General features: G+C 54.4%; 7 protein-coding genes across 7 annotated transcripts; 3 read left to right on the plus strand and 4 right to left on the minus strand.

Moving 5' to 3' along the window:
- Window positions 1-2339: 2339 nt before the first annotated feature.
- Window positions 2340-4466, plus strand: TRIREDRAFT_122576 (uncharacterized protein; the record flags this gene model as incomplete). Its single annotated transcript, XM_006966498.1, has 2 exons — window positions 2340-2649; window positions 2948-4466. The coding sequence occupies exon 2, from the start codon at window positions 3078-3080 to the stop codon at window positions 4464-4466; it is 1389 nt and encodes a 462-aa protein (XP_006966560.1). The 5' UTR covers window positions 2340-2649; window positions 2948-3077.
- Window positions 4467-5903: 1437 nt separating this feature from the next.
- Window positions 5904-8320, minus strand: TRIREDRAFT_79329 (uncharacterized protein; the record flags this gene model as incomplete). Its single annotated transcript, XM_006966589.1, has 4 exons — window positions 8019-8320; window positions 7415-7723; window positions 6564-7319; window positions 5904-6481 (listed from the first exon to the last, which is right to left on the minus strand). Exons 1-4 carry the CDS (start codon window positions 8071-8073, stop codon window positions 5904-5906), a joined length of 1698 nt encoding a protein of 565 aa, XP_006966651.1. The 5' UTR covers window positions 8074-8320.
- Window positions 8321-10912: 2592 nt separating this feature from the next.
- Window positions 10913-13544, plus strand: TRIREDRAFT_64193 (uncharacterized protein; the record flags this gene model as incomplete). The annotated part of the gene is made up of 4 exons (XM_006966499.1): window positions 10913-11263; window positions 11378-11922; window positions 11982-13360; window positions 13432-13544. 4 exons carry the CDS (start codon window positions 10913-10915, stop codon window positions 13542-13544), a joined length of 2388 nt encoding a protein of 795 aa, XP_006966561.1.
- A 73-nt stretch (window positions 13545-13617) lies between these two features.
- On the minus strand, window positions 13618-14811 carry TRIREDRAFT_122579 (uncharacterized protein; the record flags this gene model as incomplete). The annotated part of the gene is made up of 3 exons (XM_006966590.1): window positions 13618-14091; window positions 14199-14482; window positions 14638-14811. The coding sequence occupies 3 exons, from the start codon at window positions 14809-14811 to the stop codon at window positions 13800-13802; spliced, it is 750 nt and encodes a 249-aa protein (XP_006966652.1). The 3' UTR covers window positions 13618-13799.
- Window positions 14812-15936: 1125 nt separating this feature from the next.
- TRIREDRAFT_79334 (uncharacterized protein) lies at window positions 15937-17167 on the minus strand (the record flags this gene model as incomplete). Its single annotated transcript, XM_006966591.1, has 3 exons — window positions 15937-16549; window positions 16619-17000; window positions 17123-17167. The coding sequence occupies 3 exons, from the start codon at window positions 17165-17167 to the stop codon at window positions 15981-15983; spliced, it is 996 nt and encodes a 331-aa protein (XP_006966653.1). The 3' UTR covers window positions 15937-15980.
- Window positions 17168-18936: 1769 nt separating this feature from the next.
- Window positions 18937-20121, minus strand: TRIREDRAFT_108826 (uncharacterized protein; the record flags this gene model as incomplete). Its single annotated transcript, XM_006966592.1, has 1 exon — window positions 18937-20121. The coding sequence occupies one exon, from the start codon at window positions 20119-20121 to the stop codon at window positions 18937-18939; it is 1185 nt and encodes a 394-aa protein (XP_006966654.1).
- Window positions 20122-24051: 3930 nt separating this feature from the next.
- TRIREDRAFT_108827 (uncharacterized protein) lies at window positions 24052-24867 on the plus strand (the record flags this gene model as incomplete). The annotated part of the gene is made up of 2 exons (XM_006966500.1): window positions 24052-24155; window positions 24210-24867. The coding sequence occupies 2 exons, from the start codon at window positions 24052-24054 to the stop codon at window positions 24865-24867; spliced, it is 762 nt and encodes a 253-aa protein (XP_006966562.1).
- Between the last annotated feature and the right edge of the window lie 357 nt (window positions 24868-25224).

A 25224-nucleotide genomic window follows, 5' to 3' on the forward strand; every position in this document is an offset into this window, starting at 1 on the left:
AGGAGAAAGGCAGGCGGAAGACGATCCCAAGCGCAGAGTCGCAACAGCACGAGCAAGGATCTGTCTGCCAGCGCGCTGCTGCAGCCGCCTCCTCCACCATTGTGCAGAAGGGAGAGGCGCTAGACAGGACCAGACGGCTCGTAGTGGCATTTTCTCCCTGGGTCGGCATTGGGGGAGGCGCATTATGTGCTTCTTTGTATGTGCGTCGTTGCTGCTCGTCAGTTGCCCGTGCAGGAGAGAGGGCCGGGAAGCTTTTGGCTTGTTGTTCTTGTTGTTCTTGTTGCTGTTGGTGGTGGTGGTGGTGGTGGTGCTGCTGCTGCTGCTGCTTCTGCTGCTACCGGTGGGAGGTGGAAGTAGGGAGGAGGAGGCGGCTCGGTGCTCGTCTCGTGTTGGCTCGTCTCGTCTGCATTCTCCGGACTGGTTCACCTCACCGGTCAACTGACTTGTGTAGACACTAAAACGTACGATCAGCAAGCGGTCATGGACACCTGGATGGCTGGACATGGCCAAGCTACTGTACTGTGCTGTAGAAGCAGATGCTCCCTCGTAGTATCACCCAGTCATTGCTTCATGCGGCAGCAAGTACGGGCAAACCGCCACAGCAACTCGTGGCCATCCCCCCAGCGAAGCCTCGAGATGTAATACCCACTACTCAAACCAGCTTCCTCGCTGCTTGTCTCTGACAGCAAGTCCTGGTACGTAGTATCATCTTGACAATTGGCGGGATGCCGCCTGAGTATCCGGATTCCGGATCCCGCAGACCCACGGCAGCGCCCTCCAGGACGACCCCATTCTCTTGTTTCCTCCCGCCTGCGCTCGAGAATAACGAGAGGGAAGAAGAGAGGGAAAAAAAAAAAAAGGGTCGCTGAGCTGTTCCTCAGGGAATCGCCGCACAGAGAGCCTGGAACCCGCTAAGCGGCCCTGGGCGCATGCCTGGTTGCATGGGTGCTGCATGCTGCATACACCGCTGGGACGGCCCAATGATGGCTGTCCACAGGGCGTGGAATGTGCCAGCAGCGGGCCCTTTGGGACGGGGATGTTTCTGTCGTTTCTCGCGGGATGGGACTGAGAGATGCAAGGATCAGGACACAGATGAGGGGAGGAGGGGCAGAGAGGCTGCTACTATCCGGTGAGACTCGGCGAGCATCCACGAGGGCGGGTGATGCCTTGTGGAAGACGGAGGATGAGAGGATTGTTGGGTTACGAACAGCACATGGAGAGGATGGACGGAGAGAGGTGGCGGAGAGTTGTGCGGAGAGATCTATCTATCGTCAGTCGGTGGATGGAATCATTTGAGACTCACTGGGAGGTATAAAGCATGAAGTGGTATGAGGCATAGGACTGGAGACTGGGGAGTGCTTGTATGAGGAGGTGAGAAGAATGGACAGCCAGACAGACAGAAAGACAAGAGAGACAGAGAGACAGCCTTTCGATCGGATGATTTGGCCGCGCCTCAACTGATCGTCTCAGTGTGGGGGTGCATGTTGCAGAGTACTAGCTGGTAGGTAAGGTATTATGCTGGGAGAAGGACAGAGGGAACAATCATCGACTGACCTGCTTTTTGCAGAGTTTGCAGTGCTTGATGGACCAAGCAGTATTCCATTATGAAGGGCTACAAACACGATTCCATATAGATAAAATCTGTAAAGAGATGGTGATAGTAGAGGCTGGGGTCAGCAGCTGTTGCCTCTTGGCCTGAACTGAGCCTCTCTCCCCCCCTATGCCCTCTGTTGTCCCTCCCCATACAGGAGGTATGTACCTACGAGCCACCGGCCATCACTACCTACAGACAATCTCCATCTCCAGCACCCCTCCCGCCGCTTCCCACCTTCGGCATCTTCCTCCATCCGTCGACGCCTCCATCGATCAAGCAATCAATATCAAGCAAGCAATCAATCAAAGACCTTCGTCAACCATCGACAATCAATCAATCAATCAATCAATCAATCCCACTCGAGCTGCAGCAGCAAGAGGCAGCAGCAGTTGCATCATCCGCGTTCGTCGGGACCAAGCACTTCAATTTAACATCAAGCCACCTCAACGCCAATCCTCTGCCAATCGTCCTCCCGTCCCCATGCTCGTATCGTTACACCCTCGACGCAGTCCAAATACACACGCCACGCCACACGCGCACACCGGCATCCGCACACACAGAAGCCCGGACATGCGCACATATTAGCTGGTCCGCACACACACACACACACGCACTCGCACATGCACCACGCACAAACCCGCATATTACGCCTGTCCACGCTGGCTGGCATAAGAAACGAGCCAGCGAGGCGATGATCAAGTCGTGTCCGTCCCCGGCTGGCTTTGGCATGCAGCCTTCTGCAGTCGTCTCGACACAGAGCCCGGCATCTCTTTGCTGCTTGCTTGCTTGCTTGCTTGCTTGCTGCATCGCTGAGGCGATTGAGTCCTTGTCACGCTTTTCTTCTGCCCTTCCACCACCCCTGCGCCCTCGCTTCCTCAGCGCTGCAGAGCCCTTTGTGGTGATTCCCTTTCCTTCTTCTTCTCTCTTCGTTTCTCTCTTCTCTCTTCTCCCTCCGCTTGCTTTCAGTTTGCGCTTCTGGCGTTTTCTGTTTTTCTGACTTTCCTCGGCGGTTTTTCTTCATGGCAGCCGAGAGGTGAATCCAGGTTGTACTTGAGGTAGGTAACTAATTCATCCATCGTCCATCTCCCTCAGCCTCTCTCCCTTGTCAATGCTTCCATGCCGACGGCGTGCTGGCCTGCTCTCTCTTCTCCGGAATCGGTGCTACCCATTACGAGACAAACTCAAGACTTGCCAGCTCATAGGCTTCAATGTCAAGTCAAGTTCAAACTCTGCGATCCATCAGAGTCCAACACCTTTCTAATTGGAAAACCAGCCAGCACGCCAGAGCATGAGAGAGAGAAATAAGAGGGTCAAAGAGAGAAAAGAGAACAAAAAAAGGTTAACACGGCCCAGCAGGATCTTGCATTGCGCCGGCTGTCCAGCGGAGACGTATCGCAGCTTTGACCACGCCCAGCCAATACTCAACTCCCGTTACCCGCTTGCTGGCAGCCCGAACTGGTGCTTCTGGAGCATATGCTGCCCGATGGCCTTCTGGGTGGTTGGCGGGGGAAATCCGCTTGGTGACGCTGCCTCATCTAGTCGAGGTCAGGTGGCGGCTTACATCAAGGGCGAGGCCCTGGGGTCCAATGGCAAGCGGAGGATCTTTGCAGATGGCAGCGCGTCTGCCTGCAGCGAGGCGGGCTGCTACGGCATCACCAAGAGGCCGCGGCTGGACGACTGGGGGCGCGTCATTGGCTTCCACGGCAAGGGCCATCATGCGGCCGGCTGCGAGCACGAGCGTTCCGGCCTTGTGAGCCCTGCTGCCGCCGCTGCCGAGGCCGAGGCCGCCTCGATCCACGTCAAGAACCTCGCCTTTCTCGTCATCCGCGAGCGGGAGCCCTCTCCGCCTGCGACGCCGCCCCCACAGAAGGGCCTGTCTCCGGACCTCCGCCCCGGGTTCCATGGCCTCGCCCCGTCCTATGCCCCGGCCCCGATGGAACGCACCCAATCGGGCCTCTCCATCTCGTCCGACACGTCTGCCGTCGACGCCCGCGACAGTGACCTCGAGCCGCTGCTGAGTGATCTCGCCGCGGCCCGGCTGGTGCGGCGACATGTGGCCAACAACTGTCGATGGAAGCACCGCGACTCGCAGCACGGCCGCATCCTCAAGGCCCTCATCAACCCCAAGTCGCGAGAGGCCGACTTCCCCCTCGACAACGACGCCCTCCGCAGCATCTTCTCGGCCGCCAACGAGCTCTTCTTCGCCAACAAGCTGACGCAGAGGGTCACCTGGGACTGGAGCCACCCGGCCAGCGCGCAGTACGAGAGCCACATTGTCGGCACCACGGCCCTGCGCCGGAGTGTTCGTCTGGGCGGCTATGAGACGCTCATTGTGCTGTCGTCACCCATTCTCAAGGACACAAAGTACAACCGCCGGCTTCTCATCTCCACGTTCTTGCACGAGATGATCCACAGCTTTCTCTTCATCACGTGTGGCATCAAGGCTCGATACCAAGGTGGCCATACGGAAGGCTTTCGGCAGATTGCCGAGATCATCGATGACTGGGTTGGGGCTGAGCACCTTCGGCTGCGGGACATGGAGGCCGATCTCGAGCGCTTCATCGATGACGACGGGCCTCCTTCCACGGCTATTCGAGCTTCTATAGAGGGCGGGTTTTCCCATTCGAACCATTATTACTACGGCAGCAATGGCAATGGCAATGGCAATGGCAACAACCACATCCACCACAGCCATAGCCACAACCCTCGCACGACATGGCCCATCTCCGAGTGGCAGCACGCTGAGAACCACGACTATCGACTCATTGAAGCGCCGCAGCCCTACACACGATATCCGAGCAACTACGATGAGTGGGAGTGGCATGACAGGGAGGGCTTCCCAGCTCAAACCGCCCACTTATATCATCATTAACGACATTACGATGCCAAGTGTTTATTCTTGTCCTTGTTCATTTCACCCTTTCCCTTTTCTTTGTATCTGAACCGACATACATATTTTTTATCTTTCGATATCCAGCCCGGCGTGCACAAAGTACTCACGCGTACAGAAGACATTACAGCTATTTCCTTTGTTGAGCGGGACATGAAAGACCAGAAAACAGCATGACATGATTGTAGATTTGGGCAGAAAAACCGGGAGTTTCTGAGTTTTGTTTTGTTTCAAACGTTTTTTGTATCAGAAAATGGTGTGAACGATTAAATGTCTGTTTCTAATTTTGTTGTCTTGGATATGTATAGATTTCGCTGGTTTTTGTAATTCTTCTCATTGTTTTCCATTATCTTTCTCTTTACGACTTATCGGTTTGCTTTCATGCATCTGCATCTTATAACCTGTTTGTAGCACGCATGATTCGAACGGCACTGGATACTGCTCCTGAATGACCTGTTTAGCAAGGCGTTTTTGGCGAATGAATGAATGTTTATTGATTCTCTTCAAGGCTTCGTCTCAGTAACATCGTGCGTTGATTGGTATGTCACGGGTACACAGGCTGCTGGAGAACTTCATGATAAAGTGGCTCGGATACAGTCGGTGAGATACCCGCCAAGGAGCAAGCAGAACACAGAAGCACGGGAAGGAAGAAAAGGCCAGCTGGCGAAGGACGTGCCAAATCTCATTCCCCGGGCATTTCAATTCTCGAGCATGCAGCTCCTGGTAGGGTCCATGGAATGCTGCATGAGGAAGGAAAAAGGGGGGGGGGGAGGGGGGGACAGGACCCATGAGTGTACGACAGGTCACTTTGATGGCTCTCTTTTTTTACGTTTCTTGGTCTGTACAGTGGACGTCATTTCTCGCGCGCTGGCAGGAGAAGAAACTGGAGACTGGAGCCGCAGAGAATGTGGGATATGTCCAATCTGAGATCTGAGTGTTTCCATTCACCTTGGGTACAGCCAGTTTGGTCGTCGTCCTTTTGCTTGGAGAAATTCTCGAGATTTATTCTCTTCTCGTGCTATGTATATACGAGTAGGTATCCGATTTTGCCTTCCAAACGCCGAAAGAAAAATTGCCGATGCCAAAACAAGTCAGAACCGTCAGTCACAAACACATGTGCGTGTGTATGTGTAGATCATCCAAAAAGTGTTCACGTCCAATATACATAGATGTACTTCATCTATTCATTTGCTGTGGCCAATTCCAGGGCTTTGAAGGGAGGGAGGGGGGGAGGAGTCTCACCTCCTCCCTGGCCGTCCCCCCAGAAATCGTTTGCCACGTTGGTCCCTCTCCTCTTTTCTCTTTGCTTTTGTTTTGATATTCGTTTTCTTGGCACGCTCGATTGTGGGCGTACAACGTTCGACATTTGAGGCATATTGTTATAAAAGATTAAGACATGTTATCTGTTCTGCCCGGTTTTTAGTTTTGTGGTGAACTTGTTCTGTAAGTGGTGCGCTTGCTGGCACCAAGCAGAGGAGATGTCGCAGTAGCCTCGTCGTCATCATCATCATCATCCGTCGGCTCCTCGTAGTCGTGGTCGTCCACGGGGCTCTCGTCCTCCAGCATGACTGCATTTTCGTCCTCGTCCTCGTCCTCTTCATTGTCCTCGTTGTCGCTGCTGTCAGCCGACGCCGTGGGGCCCCTGCCTTCCACAATCATGAACACGGGCACGGCGCCAATGGCGGCGACGAGCCCGAGGAAGAAGTACGCCGAGACAATGTACCCGTGCTCGACGCCCCAGGAAAAGGCCCAGCCGGTGGAGGCGGGGCCGGCGGCGCGCCCGAGGCCGCTGAACATGGTGGCGAAGCCGTTGAGGGTGCCGAGGATGCGGAGCGAGGTGGCGGAGTTGGTGAGCAGGATGGTTGTCGAGGGGAAGGCGATGATGATGGCGAAGGCCTTGAGCATCATGACGGTGAGGATGGCGGCGAAGCGCGTGCCGGGGGTGGGGAGGAGGGATGTGTAGGGGGTGATGAAGTAGACGAACGGCGTGAGGACAGCTGCAGGTATGGTTAGCACATGGTGCAGAAAAGAGGGGGGGGGGGGGGATTTTCATTTGCTTTGCGGGGGGGAGAAACTTACAGACTACTTTGAAGCAGTTGAGAACGCCGTAGCGGTTGACCATTGGCGGATATATGAGAAACTGGATTAGTCCGCAAGTGACGCCGTAGATGGTGAAGAGCGTTCCAATGTTTCCCGACGACAAGCCGAATCCGCCCGTAAAGTAAAAGGGGAACTTTGTGTTCTCGGGCGTCCGAGGGATGACGGGATAATCCAGGAAGACGGTGATGTTCTGGTCGTACGCAACCGAGTGAAAGGCCAAGAAGGTATATGAGATGAGGTTGATTGTCGTCTGGTACGTAAACACCTCCCTCATTCCTGTAGGCTCCCTCTTTGGCGTTACGGCTTTCTTGGGCGTGACGATGCTTGGGACGAGGGGCGCAGTGGCCTCGCCGTCGACAAAGGACCTCCGCCGCTGAGAAATGAGTTGCGGCTTTCGGCGAAACAGACGAGTGAGACGCTCTCCCACTAGCAATCCCCAGTCCTTGTGTTCCTTCTTGTCGGCCAGCGTTTCTCTCAGGAAGAAGGTGGCGCTGGCAGCGGAGATGAGGAAGAATACGGTGGCCAGGAGGTTCGGCAGCAAGTAGGGGAACTTTTTGAAGAGCTCGATGTTGCCGAAGACGTTGGGAAACTGCTTGGCTGGCTGTGCGAAGAAGCCTCCAAAGGCCGGTCCAACAACGGAGCCAAGAGACCAGACCAGAGGCATGATGGAGAAGGCCCTAGGCTGCAGCTCCTTTTCGGTCACCATTTCAGCCACCATGGTTCTGATGATGCCAACTAGATTGGAAGAACAGAAAGACCGCACGTTAGCCTTTTTTATTTTTCTACTCGAGTATCGAATTCAAAATGAACTAGAGGACGAGGACACTCACCGTTGCCGTTGCCGCCGCCCATGATTGCTCGGACGGTAATGGCCATGGCCAGACTCGTTGACATGCCCCATACTATGAAGCAAATCATGGTGCTGAGAAGGCCGAGAATGAGCACTGGCTTTCTGCCAAAGGTATCCGACGCCCTGCCCCAGGGGACGGCCGTGATGCTCTGGCAGACGGAGAAGACGGAGGACGTGACGCCGGCCCATTTCGCGACCTCGTCACGCTTGACGCCGAAGCCTCGGATCATCTCGGGGAGGTATGGCCAGACGGAGGTGTAGGCCAGGGGCTCTGCGAACCTGGCAACGGCTGCAGTTTGCATTGTCAGCATGATGAGCTCGGATCTGTTACGCTTGGGTTGCGACCATTGTATTGGAGACGATATATTGTAGCATGAACGCCTCGCCGGAGCAAAAGCAAGATTGGACAAGAACCACACAGTCAAAACAGCAATGTTCAGCACACGATGGCAGAAATCACTGCATACGAAAATGGCTGTGTGAATCGTGGATTTCCTTTGCGATGTCTCGGCCATGCTCACAGCGCCTCAAGTCGGCGAGTTGAACCAGTTCTGTCATGTCACCATGCCCTCAGTCCAGCTTACCTAGAATTGCCAGCTGCTGCACAGGCAGCTTCGCTTTAGATGAACTCTTCGTCATGGTCACGGCTGTTCTCCGTTGTCGTGCAAATCGCTTTCGAAGATTGAACAATAGAAGATGAAGTTGGCGATCAGACTCTGTCCATGTAGTCAAGTTGAAGCAGACAGGCCGGTAAAGATGAAGAGTGCTCTCGTGTCTTTAGTAGAGCATGACTCGGACAAGACCAAAATCAAACAACTTCAATCCAGCCGGAAGAAAGAAGGCAGAGAAAGAAACGTCCACGGCCTAGAAACAGCGTCAAGTCGGCATGGAAAAGCGAGAGTAGGTGAGAAGTGAAGGAAAGAGAGGGCGTGGGAGGTTGAAGTCGTAGAGACGAAAGAAAAGTCATTGGCGAGAAAGTTTGTCAATCACACACAGGCATCCCTGGACGGCAACGATCCCCACCCAGGCCAGTCATCTGCACAAGCGGTCGATGCGCTAGAGAAACAGGAACGGGCTGGGGAGGGGGGGGGAGGGTTGGTTGAATACGGGGGCCACGGACTGGGACTGGGGGAGACGATATCCGTACTAGCAAGCAACAGGTCCAGCTTCGGCTTCGGAGCGAAAGAGAGAGAGAGGGAGGGAGAGGGAGCCACTAGCTGGCGGCTCGGAAACGCTACGGATGGGCTTGATGGTGGCCGGGCTGTCGATGAGAGGGCCAAGACTAGATTTGCCCGCGATGGTGGTGATGCTTCAAGACTCGATCACGGAGCACCAAGCCGTCACCTCTCTGCTTACTCCAGGTTTTACCTGGCTTGTGCTACCCCGAGAGGTCACCTTGTGGCACCAAGCATTCCCAGTATGTCACAGAATATACAGTGCATGGAGTGTTGAAGAAACGGGACCATAATACATAGCTCCACGGCCCTCTTCGAGCTCGGCTCCGGTGCCGTGATGCAGGTGAGCCGAGATGCATCCATCCGCGTCTGCAGCGGACGAGGCCTAGACGTGATTGGACTGGGGATATGTATGTACTCGTACAGTCCAGAGCCGGCCAACCGCGGGCGCGATCATAGACAGCGATCCCCCTGCGGCATCACACCTTCAAAGGCAGCTTTTTCAAGGTTTGGCAACTTTTGACACAATCAAGCTGACCTGCCGGATGCTGTCACTCGATGACTGTTTTCCCGTCTCATGACACCTGAATGCGTCCGACAGCGGAGAAGGCGTCTGTAGCCGCGACGGTTGGTGTGGACGCCATGTCTCAAATGCTGGTGCTGGAGACTCGCCGATGGATGGATGGATGGATGGAGGGTTGGATGGAGGGCGAGAAGGGATGCTGTACATAACAGGCAGACCGACTCTTTGCAGACCTGGACGGCGAAAGGCGCGAATGGGTCCAGCAAGAGGCACAAGCCTGGCAAGAAAAGCAGGCAACAACCCTCCCCCCGGTATATTAACCCTGATTCCTACATGCAGGCCGTCTTGTGAGCTGCCCCGCGTCTCCTCTCCAGGCGAGATCACGACCGGTTCGCTATTGCTCTTGGTGTTCCAGGCACGCCGGTCCGGAAGGAGATGGAGATGGCGATGTGGATGGAGATGGAGGTGGAGGTGGAGGTGGCCGGATTCGTTATGCTGGCTATGCTCGGCTCGACGAAGCTAAGGGAAAAGAGGCTGTTTAGTCCAGCCAAGCCCGCGACAGGGGACCGGGGGGGGGGGGGGGGGGCTGTAGTGAAGCTGCTAGGATCACGGATTCCGAGAAGAAAGAGGAGAAAAGGCACAGTTTGTCTTGGGTGCTGAACTGATGCAACGGCTGGATGTGACTCTGCAACGGCTCTCTGCTTGTTGGGGGTTCAGTTCATTCGTAGGCTGCGCGTGTGTGTGTGTGCGTGTGTCAAGAAGACGGGCACTAAGCTGCTAAATCCCAGTATGTCCGCGCCATTTCCGCTCTTGTGAGTTCGGATCGGAGGAGATGGAGTCGTATCGAAATGTATGAAATCTATGGTTCGCACCATGTGAGCTGCTCTTGATAGACACTAAGAATCAAACGCTTGTCTGCGTAAATCACTCTGGAGTCTTTGCCTCATTATATGACCGACTCTATCTCAAGACCTTTTCTTGGCTTGCTTTTGAAGCTGAACAGAGAGAAATCCGTAATACCTTGTTGACATTACGTGGAAGAAACCAGCGGCTCCTCCCCCCACCCATGGCCGGCTGAAGCAGGCGTCGTAATAGCGTGACGTCGTTGCGTGCTTGTGCCAGGAACCTTTGCGTCAAGCTCGCGATAAGATAGGCAAACTGCTCCAGCACCAGTCCAGTCCAGGGTCGTCACGGCAATACCTCCGTCTGTTTGCTTGTCTATTATCGATCTACTATCTGTCGACTGGAGACGGACAAGAGATGGCTTTGTAATTCAAAGATGGCCGGGGACAATGGCAGTGATTCGCCTCGCGGGAGTATCTGCCGAATCCCTTGCCATGTCTTGTCTCTCTTTCCACTCTTTCCCCTCTTTTCTTCTCTTCTTCTACTCTCTCTCGCTCCTCTGAATGCCCTCAAATCTGACAAATTCGAGCATCTGAACCTCGGGCTGCAGATTGAACAGCTACAATCTCCCGCCTCCAAACAATGGCCAAGGTGTAAGTCTCCCTCCAATTGCCGCCTCTAGCTCTTCTTGTCTCCCGCCATCATCTGCCTCGCCACTTTGGTCACACCCCCCAAAACGGTCTGTAATCATGTGGCGTCGCGAATCAATCCAAGGCCAACCTCTATCGCAACGCGGCCCCGCGTCTCACCCACGAACTTACACAGAACAAATCAAGCACAAATCACAAGCAGATGCATTCAATATCCCGTCAGACCCCCAGACACTCATCACTAACACTGTGGATTCACACAAAGGCCGGCGACCGAGCCTGAAAAGATGGCCAACGAGTCGACCCCGTTGATCCAGACAGTGCGAGTAGGGCCGCCGCGCAGGAGGTATCGTCACCACACGCTTCGTCGCTTCTGCAACATTGCCTGCGTCAGCCTGCTGCTCTGTGGCTTTGCCTCCTTTGCGCTGCACTCCCTCTACATCTGGCCCTCTGGACAGGAGCACCGCCACCGTCATCCTCACCATCCTCACCACGGCCACCCCGACCACGGGCATAAGCACCTTAGCCACGAGGATCTGCAGGCCATCCTGCTCGACACGCCTTCTTCGGAAAAGGCTGAGGAATGGAGCCGCTATTACACGTCGGGAGCTCACCTTGCCGGGAAGAACTATTCACAGGTACGTCAGGGCAGCTCAGGGGGAATCATATACAAAACAGCCCATTCCAGAGCTCGAGGCGATATACTTGATACGCAAAACCACTTTCTTGCATGCTAACGCCAGCAACTCCAGGCCGAATGGACCAAGGACAGGTGGGAGGAATGGGGCGTCAAGTCCAGCATCGTCGCCTATGATGTCTACATCAACTACCCCATCGATCATAGCGTATCTCTGCTGGAAAAGTCGAGCGACGCCAAGTCCTGGAACGTTGCGTTCAAGGCCTCTCTGACCGAAGACGTTCTGGAGGAGGATCCTACCACCGCTGCCAAAGACAAGATCCCAACGTTCCACGGCTACTCCGCCAGCGGCAACGTCACCGGCTCCTTTGTCTACGTCAACTATGGAACGTACCGAGACTTTGCAGATCTAGTCGAGGCTGGCATTGACCTCGAGGGAAAGATTGCCATTGCCAGGTATGGAGGCATCTTCCGAGGCCTCAAGGTCAAGCGCGCCCAGGAACTCGGCATGATTGGTGTCCTCATCTACAGCGACCCCGGCGATGATGGCGAAATCACCGAGGAAAACGGTTACGCTGCCTATCCGGAGGGCCCTGCTCGTAACCCCAGCAGCGTACAGCGCGGAAGCGTCCAGTTCCTAAGCTCGCGCCCTGGCGACCCGTGAGCATCTCGCCATCGTCACCTTTGATATTGTTCACTCGAGCTAACTTATCGTGCAGAACAACCCCTGGCTACCCTTCGAAGCCCGGTGTCCCTCGTGCACCGGCTGATGAAACCACCCCGTCAATCCCCTCCATCCCCATCTCCTATGCCGATGCCCTGCCGCTGCTCAAGGCGCTCAACGGCCACGGCCCTCGGGCTAGCGACCTCAACAAGTGGTGGAACAGGAAGCTCGGCTTGGGTTACAAGGGCGTTGACTACAACATTGGACCCTCGCCCGAGGATGTTGTCATCAACCTCTACAACGAGCAGGACTATGTCATTGCTCCTCAATGGGACGTAATTGGCATCATTAACGGCACGATCCCCAACGAGGTCATCATTGTGGGCAACCACCGAGATGCCTGGATCGTCGGCGGCGCGTCTGATCCCAACAGCGGCTCGTCCGTCTTGAATGAAGCCGTTCGAAGCATTGGCAAGGCCCTGGAAGCGGGCTGGAAGCCTCTCCGAACCATTGTCTTTGCCAGCTGGGACGGAGAGGAGTATGGCCTGATTGGAAGCACAGAGTGGGTTGAAGAATACCTGCCCTGGATCACTGATGCCAACGTGGCATATGTCAATGTCGATGGCGGTGCTTCTGGGCCGCAATTCTCTGCCGCAGCAGCGCCTCTATTGAACCAGGTTCTTCGAGACGCCACCCATCTCGTGCCATCGCCCAACCAGACTGTTGCTGGCCAGACTGTGGGAGATGTGTGGGACGGTAAAATCAGCACAATGGGCTCTGGCAGCGACTTCACTGCCTTCCAGGATTACGCCGGCATTCCCAGTCTTGACATGGGATTCGGCGGCAATGGCAGTGGTCCTGTTTATCATTACCACAGCAACTATGACAGCTTCCATTGGATGAGCGAATATGCTGACCCCGGCTTCGTCTACCATCGAACAATGGCCCAGGTTCTCGCAGTCCTCGTCGGGGAGCTTGCCGACCGAGTGGTGATTCCGTTTGGAGCAACCGAGTATGCAGACGCTCTGGACAGCTATCTCGACAAGGTTGAGGCCAAGCTGCAGCCTGCTGATGCCGACCTGGCTACTGACGATGAAATCTTTGCCGTTCGAGGCAGTGTCTCTTCCCATGAGGTAATTGGGAGCCAGGATGCCTTTGAGGAAAGCCTCAAGAAAATCCGACACTCAATCTCCGAATTCAGGGACAAGGCAGTCAAGCTGGATGAGCGCGCGGCCTGGGCGAAGAAGAAACTTGAAGAAGGCCTTCCATGGTGGAACATCATCGGCAAGGCCAGACTCGGGCTCACGATCATCAGGGTGAACCACCAATACAAGTATATCGAGCGACAGTTTGTGTTTGAGGGTGGCTTGGACAACCGCAGCTGGTTCAAGCACGTTGTCTTTGCTCCTGGCTTGTGGACGGGCTATGCTGGTGGTATGTTGCTCTCTTATCATATACCCTTCTTTCTCCTAATACTTGACGACGATACTGACAATGCCTTGTAGCTGTCTATCCCGGACTCGTCGAAAGCATCGATGCAAAGAATTACAGCAATGGTCTGAAGTGGGCTGGGATCATCAAGCACGCTGTCGACAAGGCTACAAAGAGCATCCAGTAGCAAATTGCTCACCTGGTGAAGGTTGAACGGTGAAGCTTTCATGTATGGAATGAATACCATGTGCTTACGCATTCTTCCAATATCCTGTTATTTTACTGCCATAATGTCAAAGAAATAGCGCTGCTTTAGTCATTACATGTTTTCCTTCATCCTGCCTTATTACCAAGTGTCAAGATATCGTCCGTCTTCGTTCGAGGCTGATACCCCAAACACGTTGTTCCTTCATCCAACCTGCAAATCCTCCACCACTGCTGCTCAAACTCCCCCATCTGCGCTATCATTGCGTCCACCGTGTCCGCCTCCGCCGCTGCCCTCAAACCCAACTGATTGAGAGGCTGACGCTTCTTGTCCCTTGAAAAGCATCTCAACTCGCTCAGCAAGCGTAGGCTTGACCCGCGGCTTCTGGGGAGGAGACACGGGAATCGGCTTGGCTTGCTGTCTCTCCGCAAGCGAAGCTCTCTTCTTGAGCGGCTTGGAGGGAAGGCCGATCTGGCGGTGGCGGCGAATGACGACGGCGTCGATGATCCATGATGAACAGAAGAGGGAGCTATTATCATTGGATCGTATCAACATCAGCTTACCTGCGTCCCGCGTAAAAAGAGAAATATGAGGGAAATGAGGAGGGAGGGAAAGTAAAAAGAAAAAAAATCTTACAATTCAAGACACGCAAGGCCGGCAATGGCATAAAACGTCGAAACGTGGCTCTCATGGAGAGGATGCTGATGCTGCTGCTCGTCATCAGGATGATCGAAGCGATTTCCGGTGACGCTCCGCTGGGCGACGAGGGCAGAGGTGTGAGAGACGAGGATGGAGCCGGAGACGGTCCAGGCGACGAAGATGAGAAAGTCGAGGACGAGGGTGATCCAGTATCTGAATGCGCGGGGGGACGAGAATTGGGCGACGATGAGCCAGATTGTGAGGCCGACGGAGGCAGCAGACTGTTTTTTTCATCATTATTATAAAGATGGTTAGATTGTTGAGTCGAGTCTTGGTGCATGACTGTGAGGTCTTTGGGGAAGGGTTTCGGGTAGTGAGAAGGAGATGGGAGGAGGAGGAAGAAGAAGGAGGAGGAGGGAGGAGGAGGACGACGTACAATGACTATCATGACAATGGAAAGATCCATCAAGATACGAAACCCTTCCAATGCATGGATGGAGAGGAAAAGCACCGTGAGCCCGACGACGAGCTGGAACACGCGCATCCAGATCCAGAGCTTGGGATACTCTGGGATATGTTCCTGACCACGAGGCCGCTCAGAGGCATCCATTCTGGCAACTCCTTTGTACGTGATGATAATGATAGAAATAAAAAAGTTTGCCAGTTGACTTCAGTCTCTCACTTCTTTTTCTTTTAATAAGGAACTGAAGAGGGAAAAGAAAAAAAAAGTCTTGGCAGTGGAAAAACGAACAGACGAAAGAGAGCCCAAAGGGAGGGAGGGAAGGGGGGGGAGGAAGGATTTGGGAAAATAGATCTCGGAGATCTCGTTTGCTTTTAAAGGTCGTCCCATCTTTGGCGAGACACATACACACATACACACACACACACATGGCACACGCACACGAATCACACAAAATCTCTTCACACACGAAATGGGACGAAGTTTGCCTTGCCATGTCTCGCCCGCCCTGCGTTGCACGCGAGACACACAGAACGGCAGAAGGGAAGGCCAAAAACCCGCCCTCTTCTAGTACTACTACTATCATCGTTGCCCTCTTTCCCCCTTATCTATCCATCTATCGTCTGGGAGGCGAATCGGTAGACGGCATGTCTCGGTTCTTGCACAAATTGTGTGTGTGACTGCCGGTAAGTAGGTTGCTTCATGTAACCCCCCCCTTTTCCTCCCTTTTCTCTTTCTTTCTTTCTTTCTTTTTCTCTTTTTTTTTTCTTTTTCTTTTCCTTTTCTTTAATTCTCTTTCATAGAAGATTGGCCCATCAGTGAGCCGGAATATTCCTGTCGGTTGCCGAAACACGGTGCGCAGCCATCCATGTAATTTCCGTCCTCAAGCAGCGAGCCGTCTTCGAGCCAGTTTCTTTTTCAAGGGGGGGGTCTCAAAGTGCTTCTTCTCCTACACTTTTTTTTTTTTCCCCCCCTCCCTTGAGGCGGTCAGGCTGGTCTGGAAATAACGGCATTTGACCCTTGATCTTGTGTAGCCCGATGCTCAGGGAGCGCGGCGCTGTGTGTCCCTTGGAAGCCGATTTGTCTGACATGACGAAGCAAGTTTTCCCTCTCGGTCCACGTAGATCTTGGGCTGTGTAATGTAGGCAGGGTGGCATCATATAGTTCCTCGTTTAGCCTCTTTGGCTCTATTATCTACCCGAATATCTACATTTGACTATCAAACAATGCAGTTCAAGCGTGGCTCTTTTCTAGGCTGTATCTCCCTCCCTCCCTCCCCCCCTCTCTCTCTTTCTCTCTTTCTCTTATACACACACCGTCTAGAACTTGTACACCTGCTCAGCAGTGTAGCCAAGCTCCTTCAAAGCGCCCGTCAGCTCGCCCTGGTCCTTGGGGCTCGTCTTGGGGCCGGAAATGGCCTTCATCAAGCCGGGAGGCCCGCAGACAAAGACCTTGATGTTCTCGCTCTTGGGCTCGGGGAGGACCTGCTTCAGCAGATCCTTGGTAATGAAGCCGCCGCCGCCGACCCAGTCCTTGGGGGGCTTGTCCAGGGTGTAGAAGGCGCGGAAGCGCTGCGGGTACGTGTTCTCCAGCTCGTCGAACTTGCTCTTGAGCAGAATGTCCTCCTTGGTGACGTTGCCGAAGACGAGGGTGACCTTGGTCTTGTCGTTGGGGTTCTTGAAGATGGCGCGGACGAGCTGGTACATGGGGGTGATGCCGGTGCCGCCGGCGATGAGGGCGATGTGCTCGTGCTTGTTCTCGGTCCAGGGGTACTTGGGCAGAGGGCCCTTGATGGCCAGCGAGTCGCCGACCTTGAGGCTGTGGATGTGGGTGCTCATGGGCCCGTTGGGGTACTTTTTGACCAGAAGGTCGATGAAGCCCCGGTCATCTTTGGTTGGCAGTCCATGTTAGCGTTTCGACCGAGTTGAGCAGCAGCAGCATCGTTAGTCCAGCATACCTTCGTCACTGATGGGGGTGTACGGCCTCAGAGTGGCCTTTTCAGCATCGGGGGCCTTGAACTTGGTCAGGATGGCGCTGGCAACGTGCAGGCCAGAGACCTGGTCCTTCTCCGGCAGGTCGAATCGGACCCTCTTGGTGTTGTGGTTCACATCCTCAATCTCAGAGACCTTGAGAGAGAGAAAACCCTGGTCGCCGCCGGTAAAGGCCTTGGGAGCTGCCACGCCCAGAGCTTCCTTGGCCTTGTTCTCAGCCTTGCTGGCAGCGGGTGAGCCGCTCAGAAAGTAGTAGCCCGCACCGAGAACACCGACGGCACCGGCGCCGTAGAGCAGAGTGTTGGAGCTGCCCTTGGAGCCGGACTCGGTGGCATAGCGGCGCGCATGCTGTCGACAGGCAGAGTAAAGAGTAACAATCAGCTTGTCTGCAGCGGGCAATCTGGGGTGAGGCTGACACCATATAGAAAGAGATAGAGCGTCATTGACTCGGGTTCCCTGGGTGGACATACCATCTTGAGCGGCTGAGCCGCGCGGAAGGCAGATCGGGCAAACATGTTGTGTCTTTTAGGGAAACTGAAGTCCTCAGAGAGCCAATTGGGGATCTGTAAGGGGGTTCGGATTGGCCTGAGCAGACGCCGTGAGTGCTCAGAAAAAGCGAAAAGAGATGCAGAGAGAACTGGACGAGACAAATCGGAGGCTTGCGGATGGCTGAAGGATTTCCGAGCTTTGGAGAGCGAATGACGGCATCTGCCACGTGATTGGCCCGTTGCCGCCGTCCACTTTTCGCCGGCCAAAAACCTGTCCTGTTCGTTCTGCTACTATTTCCGAGGCTTTGCGTCCACAGTGCTCCGATCAAGGTACACTACCAGATGATGATACTCTCGGCATTGCCATTGCCGTGCCATTTATCAACATCTCCAAATGTTCTTTTGTCCTTTCAAGATACAATGAGTACTGAACAAATTTGTGTTTTTTTGCGCAGAGAACGATCCTTACAGAGCTTAGTCGGAAAGGCTGAGAAAGCCTCAAAAGCACCAGGAACCAGGCACCAGGCACCATGTCCTCAACTACTAAGGTAGAAACTGGATTTGTCCTAAATCGGAAGAGGAGGAAGATGGTTATCATTACATCATACAATCAAAGCACATGCAGTACCTCTAGGCTCACTGGCACGTCATGTGGTGGGCCAATCATCTTGACTCGTTTAAAGACATCGAATCGATATACTATGGCCATCTTTCCACTCATGTTGGTGACTTCCAATCGGCTGAGCCCCAATTCTGGTGTTTCTCTGTTTTCTAAACATTCTGCCACTTGGACCCTTAGAATACAAGACACGCCATCGAACCAAACATCGATAAATCTGCCATTTACCAGGCCTCGAAGATGCAGTCTGTCTCTTGACATCAACAACGAGCACACCGCTAATCCCGAGCCGCTGCAGTGGTCAACAGGACAATTTGCAAAATGCTACCATCAATCAACTAACTACCCAGGTCCTGGAAACAAACCTTGGACTTCGAAAATAGTGGTAATGAGCTGAGACCCAAGAGATGCAGGACCTTCAAGTTCTCGCCACGGAGAGTGATGAGAATCAACATCTCGTGAGCTACAGACATTCCTACCCGTTACCCGTTGGATCCTACACAAAGGAGAGAACAAGACACGAGCACAGCCTCATTCGCTTCAGTCAAATGGTTCTTCTTCGTTTTAATTACATCCCACAATCAAAGCCTTGCCCAGGGCAATCCACGCACAATGCTATATAACAGACCATCCCGCCATATCATGTCCCTCCCATTCGACCATGCTGCAAGCAGAGCCAGGCCATGCTCAGAATACAAGAATGCATATACTAACAAATAACCTATAAGAAAGGAAAACGAGGCCCAGCCTATGAGAGTTATGGGAGTTGTCATCCAGTCATGGCGTCGCTCCTACCAAGGCGCTTTCTCTCTTCTTATCCACCCTCTCCCTATTACCACACAAAGACCTAATGCAACCCCTTCGAGCCGTTAAGAGCGCAGAAAACCACCCTATTCATCCCCTCTATAATCTTGACCGTCCGACTTCTGCTCGCCATCCAATAATGGCGACCTTTGAGCCGTGTTGGGCTGTCTTCTCCGCAGATGATCATGCCGCTGGACAGCCTAGACGTACTCTGTATATTCGGTCTTTTGAGGGCAGGGCTCGTCAATCAAGGTGCAGATTCTTAGGCCTCGTCAAATCTCGAGACATGTTGAAGGTGTAGGAGCAAGCGTTTTTACATCTGGCTCGAGGTTGAGATTCGGCGCCATTAGTGAACCTTCCTGTAAACTGTTCATCACCGCTCCGTCTCCAGCTTCTCGTCCGACACCTGGGTATCTGTGGGCTTCTCATCATGCTCATCTTGTGCCCTCGTGGAGCCAGAATCCAACTTCGTCTCCGCGTCTTGGCTCGCTCTTCTCGGCGCTTCCGATTCCAAGAGCTGGTTCAGTGTAGGTGTGCTCATCTGGCTACCGCCTCTCTGTCCGTGATAGTGAACAACTTGAGGTGGGGCTTGGCCAGCTTGAATGCCAAGCTGTTCCGTGGGATAGGGGTTGAGGTCCTTGCTCGAGGTGGAAAACATGGAGACGACTGGCTGGTGGTATCCGTTGGTGGAAGTGCTCTGTGTGGGAGTATGGCCAGACTGGCTGCCGTGTTCTGGCTGGGTAGGAGTGCCGGCATCGTTGGGGGATCCCGACGCGTCGACGAGGGCTCCTGTAAGACTGTTCATGCCGCCTTCAATGTCCCGGAGCAGCCGGACATATTCCTCTGGGACCAAGCCACTCTCCTGTGTTTTTGGGTCTTCTGCAACCAGCCAGCCTTGGCCATGACGATATGACACCCAGATGATTTGGCCTTCCACCAAGGGTAGCTCGTTCTCGTTTTCTCGCTCAAAGTCGAACAGAGCCACGGCCTTACCATGAAACTCTTCGTCGGGAGATGTAATTGTGAATTGGTAATCTCGTGAATAGCGTGATTGATCGCCTTCTGGCCCTCCCGGCGAGGATGAGCTGCTGGAGTGATCGGACTCGTAGCCTTGCATGCCGTGGCCAAGTTGCTGCGAATACTGGTATGCGTGGCTATGGTGCGCTTGGTCAGGCGGATAGGTAACGAGCTCACCGCCGGGTCCGTTGGCTTCGCCTCCGTGGCTCACGTAGTACCGCTCACTCCCATCTCCACCAATGCCCAGATAGTAGCTCTGGCTATCGTCGTAGCTGGAGCTGATGAGGGAGCTCCTGTCGTGGTCACGACCAGTGCGCCCCCTATGCGTATTGAGAGCCGACGAGGTCGACTTGTGCTTGCGGTGTCTCGTGGAGACGACCGGGCTCTGTAAATCTTCATCTTCGCTGTAAGGAGGACCGTCTCCAAAGTGGATCGGCGGTAGATCGTGGGCCCGGCTGAAGGAGTCCGGAGCCCACGAGTCCCACGGCATCTTCTGGTCCCACGAGACGGACGGCTCGGAAAGCCTCCTGCTCTCGCTCATTGGTGTCGTCAGGCCGGATGGCGGCCCCGAGGGCTCGGGTGGCGGGCCGTAGTGCATAGGGTGCATGACGGGGTATGCAAAGTCGCGAACCTGCGTGTAGGCCAGACTCGAGGGAAACATGGGAAACACGTGCGACTGAGGCCGCGATCGGGTGGGGAGCGATCCGGCAATCGAATATTGTGACAGTCTGTTTTTGGACGCATACGACAGCGGGCGGGACAGAGTGCTGTGGCGGGACGAGGTCGAGGTCGAGTTCAGAGGCGCCGGGCCAGAGTCGATTGCGTCCGACAAGGGCGAGGCTAGGTCCGCCGGGGACGCTGCTGCGGAGGGCGAGTTCATGGACATTGTTGCGGTCGCGGTCATCCCTCCCCAGGCGAGTCTATCTCGAGGATATATGGAAGCAAATATGTATGTATGTGCGTATGATGCTTGCCAGGATGGCTCGGCGCCGGTTGGACGGCTCTCGTCAGCACCACGCCTCGGCTCGTGGATAAGCCAGCTTCAGCAGCCGCCAGCACGCCGTGTATCCAGGTCTCTGGTCCAGCGCAACGCTCAATCAGAGGCCGGCGATGGCTGGTCGTCTGTCGTCTGGTCGTTTGTCCGTCTGTCTGCGAGGGCGTCGGGTTTGCTTTGCGGCAGACGGCAGAGCGAGGTTCGGTCAGCAGAGCGATCGGCCTTGCGGAGGTGGGAGGCTCTGGAAACCCTAATCTGAGACAGGCGGTCGCCAGTGTGTCAGGGCAGGGTTGTTGCAGAAGAGGCCTCGAGGGAGGCTAGCGGTGATACTGAAGGGATGCTGGCCCTGAGAAACAGCAACCCCCTGCGCTGGCGGCGGCTTCTTGGAGCGCTGGCGGCGGGAGGAGGCTCGGAGAGAGGATGGCAGATCGTGAGGCCGACGGAGAGGGCACGAATGCGGGACGATGGAGATCCAGACGGGCAGGCTCACAGAGTTGGCTGCAGGCAAAGTTCCGTTGAGTTGTTGTAGAATCAAACAGATCCAACGATGGCGGCCACAAAAAGTATGGGCCAGGTAGCGGTTCTCCAGGTACCGCCCAGGTACATGTACTCGGACTTCCGCAGACTGCTGGCGTCGGGTCTGTTCAAGAAGTACGGACAAGAGGTTTGTTGTTAGTGGCGAACCGCTGTCAAAGACCCGGCCTGCTGGGTTGCGGCCACTGATTCGACAGAAGGCCCCTGGAGCCAGCGCGTCAGGCCCTGTTTCTACTGGCCGAGCCGCAGAATGGCCAGCGAGTCAGCGCCTGGAGCTTGATCCAATGGCCTCGAGACTTGCCTGCAGAGAGTCACTGGAATCGTTCAAGTTTGCCTGCCTGTACGGCGGCTGACGGGGCTGAGCTGGATGGGGATCCGGTAGCGCCAGATTCGACAGAGCGGCAAGGCGACTTTGGATCTGGTTGCGCCGTGGGATGGCGTACTTTTGTTGAATGTTGTGCATGAAATCCCCGTCTCCAGTCCGAGTTCGACTTGCAGGCGGGGTGGTGAGGTTGAGGGTTGAGTGAGGGCCGGAGACTACATGTACCTAGGCATGTAATATCGAACAAAGACCAATACTACCTGCCTAGAGCAATGAGGGACAAATAAAGAAAGGCTGTGTTAGGTTTGGTGGCATTCTGATTTTGACGACGAACAAGAATCATGACAAGTCAAATTGTGCGCAAAACATGTGTTTTCGCAGAGCAGCTGAGCAGTCGGCTTCTGTTATACCAGTGCGTCGTATTGGCCTGGACGCTGCTGATCTGCGCATATGTCATCACCAAATACACAGCCAATACAGCATTGTTATCAAATCTGCCGAGAGAAGGCATAGGCATCTGAATGAGAGATTTCAGTTAGATTAAGCCATCGCACGGCAGAGAATTGCGAGATCAGGTCGGTGTTATGCGGAACAGGTGACTTGAAACTACATGCGACAAGATCTAGCCGCCAGCTCTTGTTGCTGGAAGACGGCGCAATATCGAGGTTCCCCACTTGTACACTTGTATCTCCAGCATTGCTCCGCATCTCGCTGCTCCCACCGATGCCACTCGTTCCATTCAATGCCATCACTCGTCCTCACATGCAGGCACTACATAAACGTTGCTCCTACGAGGTGATTTCAAGAATAGTACTTGGCATCGTACCCTGAAGAATCAGTATGACAACGAGACGGACGGTGGCCGTCTGCAAAATCCGTGCGAACCGCGTCTCTGGGCTGGCCATTAGACTCCACACGGGGGCTCTGAACCCCAGCCTGGCCCAGGCTCATACAGAAGAATCGCTTGGGGAGCAGAAGCAATTTCGTTTCTGTGTCTGATGTCTGCCCGTCAAACAAGCCGCTGGCTCGGTCGAATTTCCGTTCCGCTCCGTTCCCATGTCAAGGTTGGCCGTCATTCTGGGGCTGCTCATGAGACACGGCACCCAAGGCGAGCAAGATGTACCAGATGCAGAGCACTGATTGATATTGTGTCGTATCGTTACTCTGAATTAGTACTTAGCTTTTGCGTCGTACAAACACTGACTACAAGGACGACGTGCAGAGACTCGAGAGGCACTCAGCTCTCCTCATCCCCGCTCATGGCGGTGATACTAGGAGCTACACAGGATTTGTTGCTTCACCGGGAACGTCCATGATGCCATCATATGCACGAGTACTCGTACAGCGTCAGGCGGCTCATCTCTGCGGGAGGCGGGAATAGATTAAAGTAAAATGAACAAGACGGGATACGCTTCGCAATCGGGAGCCCTGCTAAAACGCCACAACAGAGCAGACCTCATTTCCCGTCTTCCTCTATTACTACATACTACCAGTAGGTACCTACCTGAGAAGAGAGGGACGCCTTTCGATCTGCCTTTTCTCAGCGCACATGAAGAACTGCCGTCTATTTTTGGAACCCGGCGACCGACAGGGGGGCTTCGAGGTAACCGCGCTGATTGGTGAATCTGCAAGCGTCGTCTGTTTCAGGTTATGCGGGTGCCTGGTCAGCCAATCACGAGCCTCTAACGGGTCTGCAATGGGGCATCCGCCCAGCGAACCAAATTTCGCGAGCATGCCATCAAACCGGCGATGGTTGAGCAAAGTCGGCAAGGTTGCACCAGGAATGCGCTCAGTGCTGCTTGTGTGTCGTTTCCTCTGCGTCAGCCTTGTAGCGCTGCCTTGGAACAATACATGGAACAACCTCGAAGGGCGGAGGACACGTAGCGGTTTGGCCTCGGACCACGGTTTCGGCGCCGACCACCTCCGCCCTCATGGAGCTTGTTGCGAATCTTATCGGGGACGTTGCATTTCATGGTTCATCTGAAACCGAGCCAAAGTGCAAAGTATCTCAAAGTCCCCGGTACAAATGCCATGCTTCCATGGAGCACAGTCGCCGCCGTATAGATTAGTCAGGACGAGGTCTGCCCTATGTATTACATAATGCCGTACAGATCTGCGGGCTTATCCGACATTTAGCCCTCATCGCGTCAACAAGGTCCCGCCTCCAAGCTTTTCCTTCACCTCCACGCTTTTGACCAGAGCTTCATCAAATATTGCTCCAGGCTGGAGCGAAATTGTCGAGCCCCGGCGCAGCGCACAATCTGCATTGATCGATCAATGGCGGCTGCTTGACGCATGAATTTGCGTACCTGTGACGGTCACTAGCATCAGAAGGTAAGAAGAACCCTGAAAATCGTCTTCTTCCCTCTCTTCCGTGATGAAACTTTTATTGGAGCTGTCTGAGCTGTTGCTCTGATGAGAAACTTTAATTACTTAATATACGATTCTAGCTGATGAAGAGAACCTCTCCGCTTATGATGATGTCTGTCAAGATCTTGACCATTTGCTGACGCTGTGTGATCAGGGTACAGGCCAACGTACAGCCAAGAGCTTGAGAATGCACCGTACTTCATCGTGCAGCTCTCGCATCACCTCGTCTCCTGGATAGATTGTTGCCCAGCATGGAGGCTGCGAAAGACACAGCAATGGCCCCTACAGGGTCGTCAAATGAGGCTGGAGACTACAAGCTCAGGTTCTGCACTGTCTGCGCCAGCAATCAAAACAGGTCAGCACCCAGTCGCAACGGACCCATCACCCCAGCTTCCTAACATGACTCCAGATCCATGGAGGCTCATCTCCGACTCTCGCAAGCCAATTATCCCGTGATCTCATTTGGTACCGGCTCTCTCGTCCGGTTACCGGGCCCGACCATTACCCAGCCGAATGTGTATCAGTTTAACAAGACGTCGTACGATAGCATGTACAAGGAGCTGGAGGCCAAGGACCCCAGGCTGTACCGCAACAACGGTATATTGAACATGCTTGGAAGAAATAGAGGCGTCAAATGGGGTCCCGAACGTTGGCAAGATTGGCCCGTTGGCGTGCCTCGACTGCAGCACAGCAGTGACAAAGGCAGCGAGGGCACCGAAGGCGGGATAGTCGACGTAGTTTTCACCTGTGAGGAGCGATGCTGGGATGCTGTCATTGACGATCTCCTCAATCGCGGCTCTCCGTTGAACAGGCCTGTGCACGTGATCAACGTGGATATCAAGGACAACCACGAGGAAGCACACATTGGCGGGCAGGGCATCCTCGACCTCGCCAACTCTCTGAATGCTGCTGCCGCCGAAGAGCGGGGCACAGTTGGGTCAGCCGCCTTTGACAGTGGAAGTGCAGCTGCTCGAGCCAGCTTTGACGAGCGAGTGCCGGAGATTATTGCGGCCTGGCAAGAACGCTGGCCAAATTTGCCTTCAACCTGGACTCTGGCATGGTTCTAGAGGAGGACGAGATATGATTTCCTGTGGCACAGTTTGCTTTTGATGATGGATTTACGGCGACTGAGGTTTGCCTTTGCGTTTGGCGTGGCGTTATGGCGATTGGCATAGAGTGAATGGTTCACTGTCTACTTTTGACGCATTCATTCCGAGGATATCAAGTTGGGGCGATGCCGAACGAGCTTCGATTCCAAGGTTTCCTGACTTTTTCTTGACAATCTTGACTCTGCTTTCGATCCTAAATCATCCATGACGAATACCGGGCGCTGCTCGGTCTTGATGCCGTACTCTAGTCCTGAGATGACTGTAGTGGCAGACTTGCTGCGTGTAATGCCCCCCAAGGAAGCGCCCTGCCCGAAG

Source organism: Trichoderma reesei, assembly GCF_000167675.1.
Source record: "Trichoderma reesei QM6a unplaced genomic scaffold TRIREscaffold_13, whole genome shotgun sequence".
Classification (NCBI taxonomy): domain Eukaryota; kingdom Fungi; phylum Ascomycota; class Sordariomycetes; order Hypocreales; family Hypocreaceae; genus Trichoderma; species Trichoderma reesei.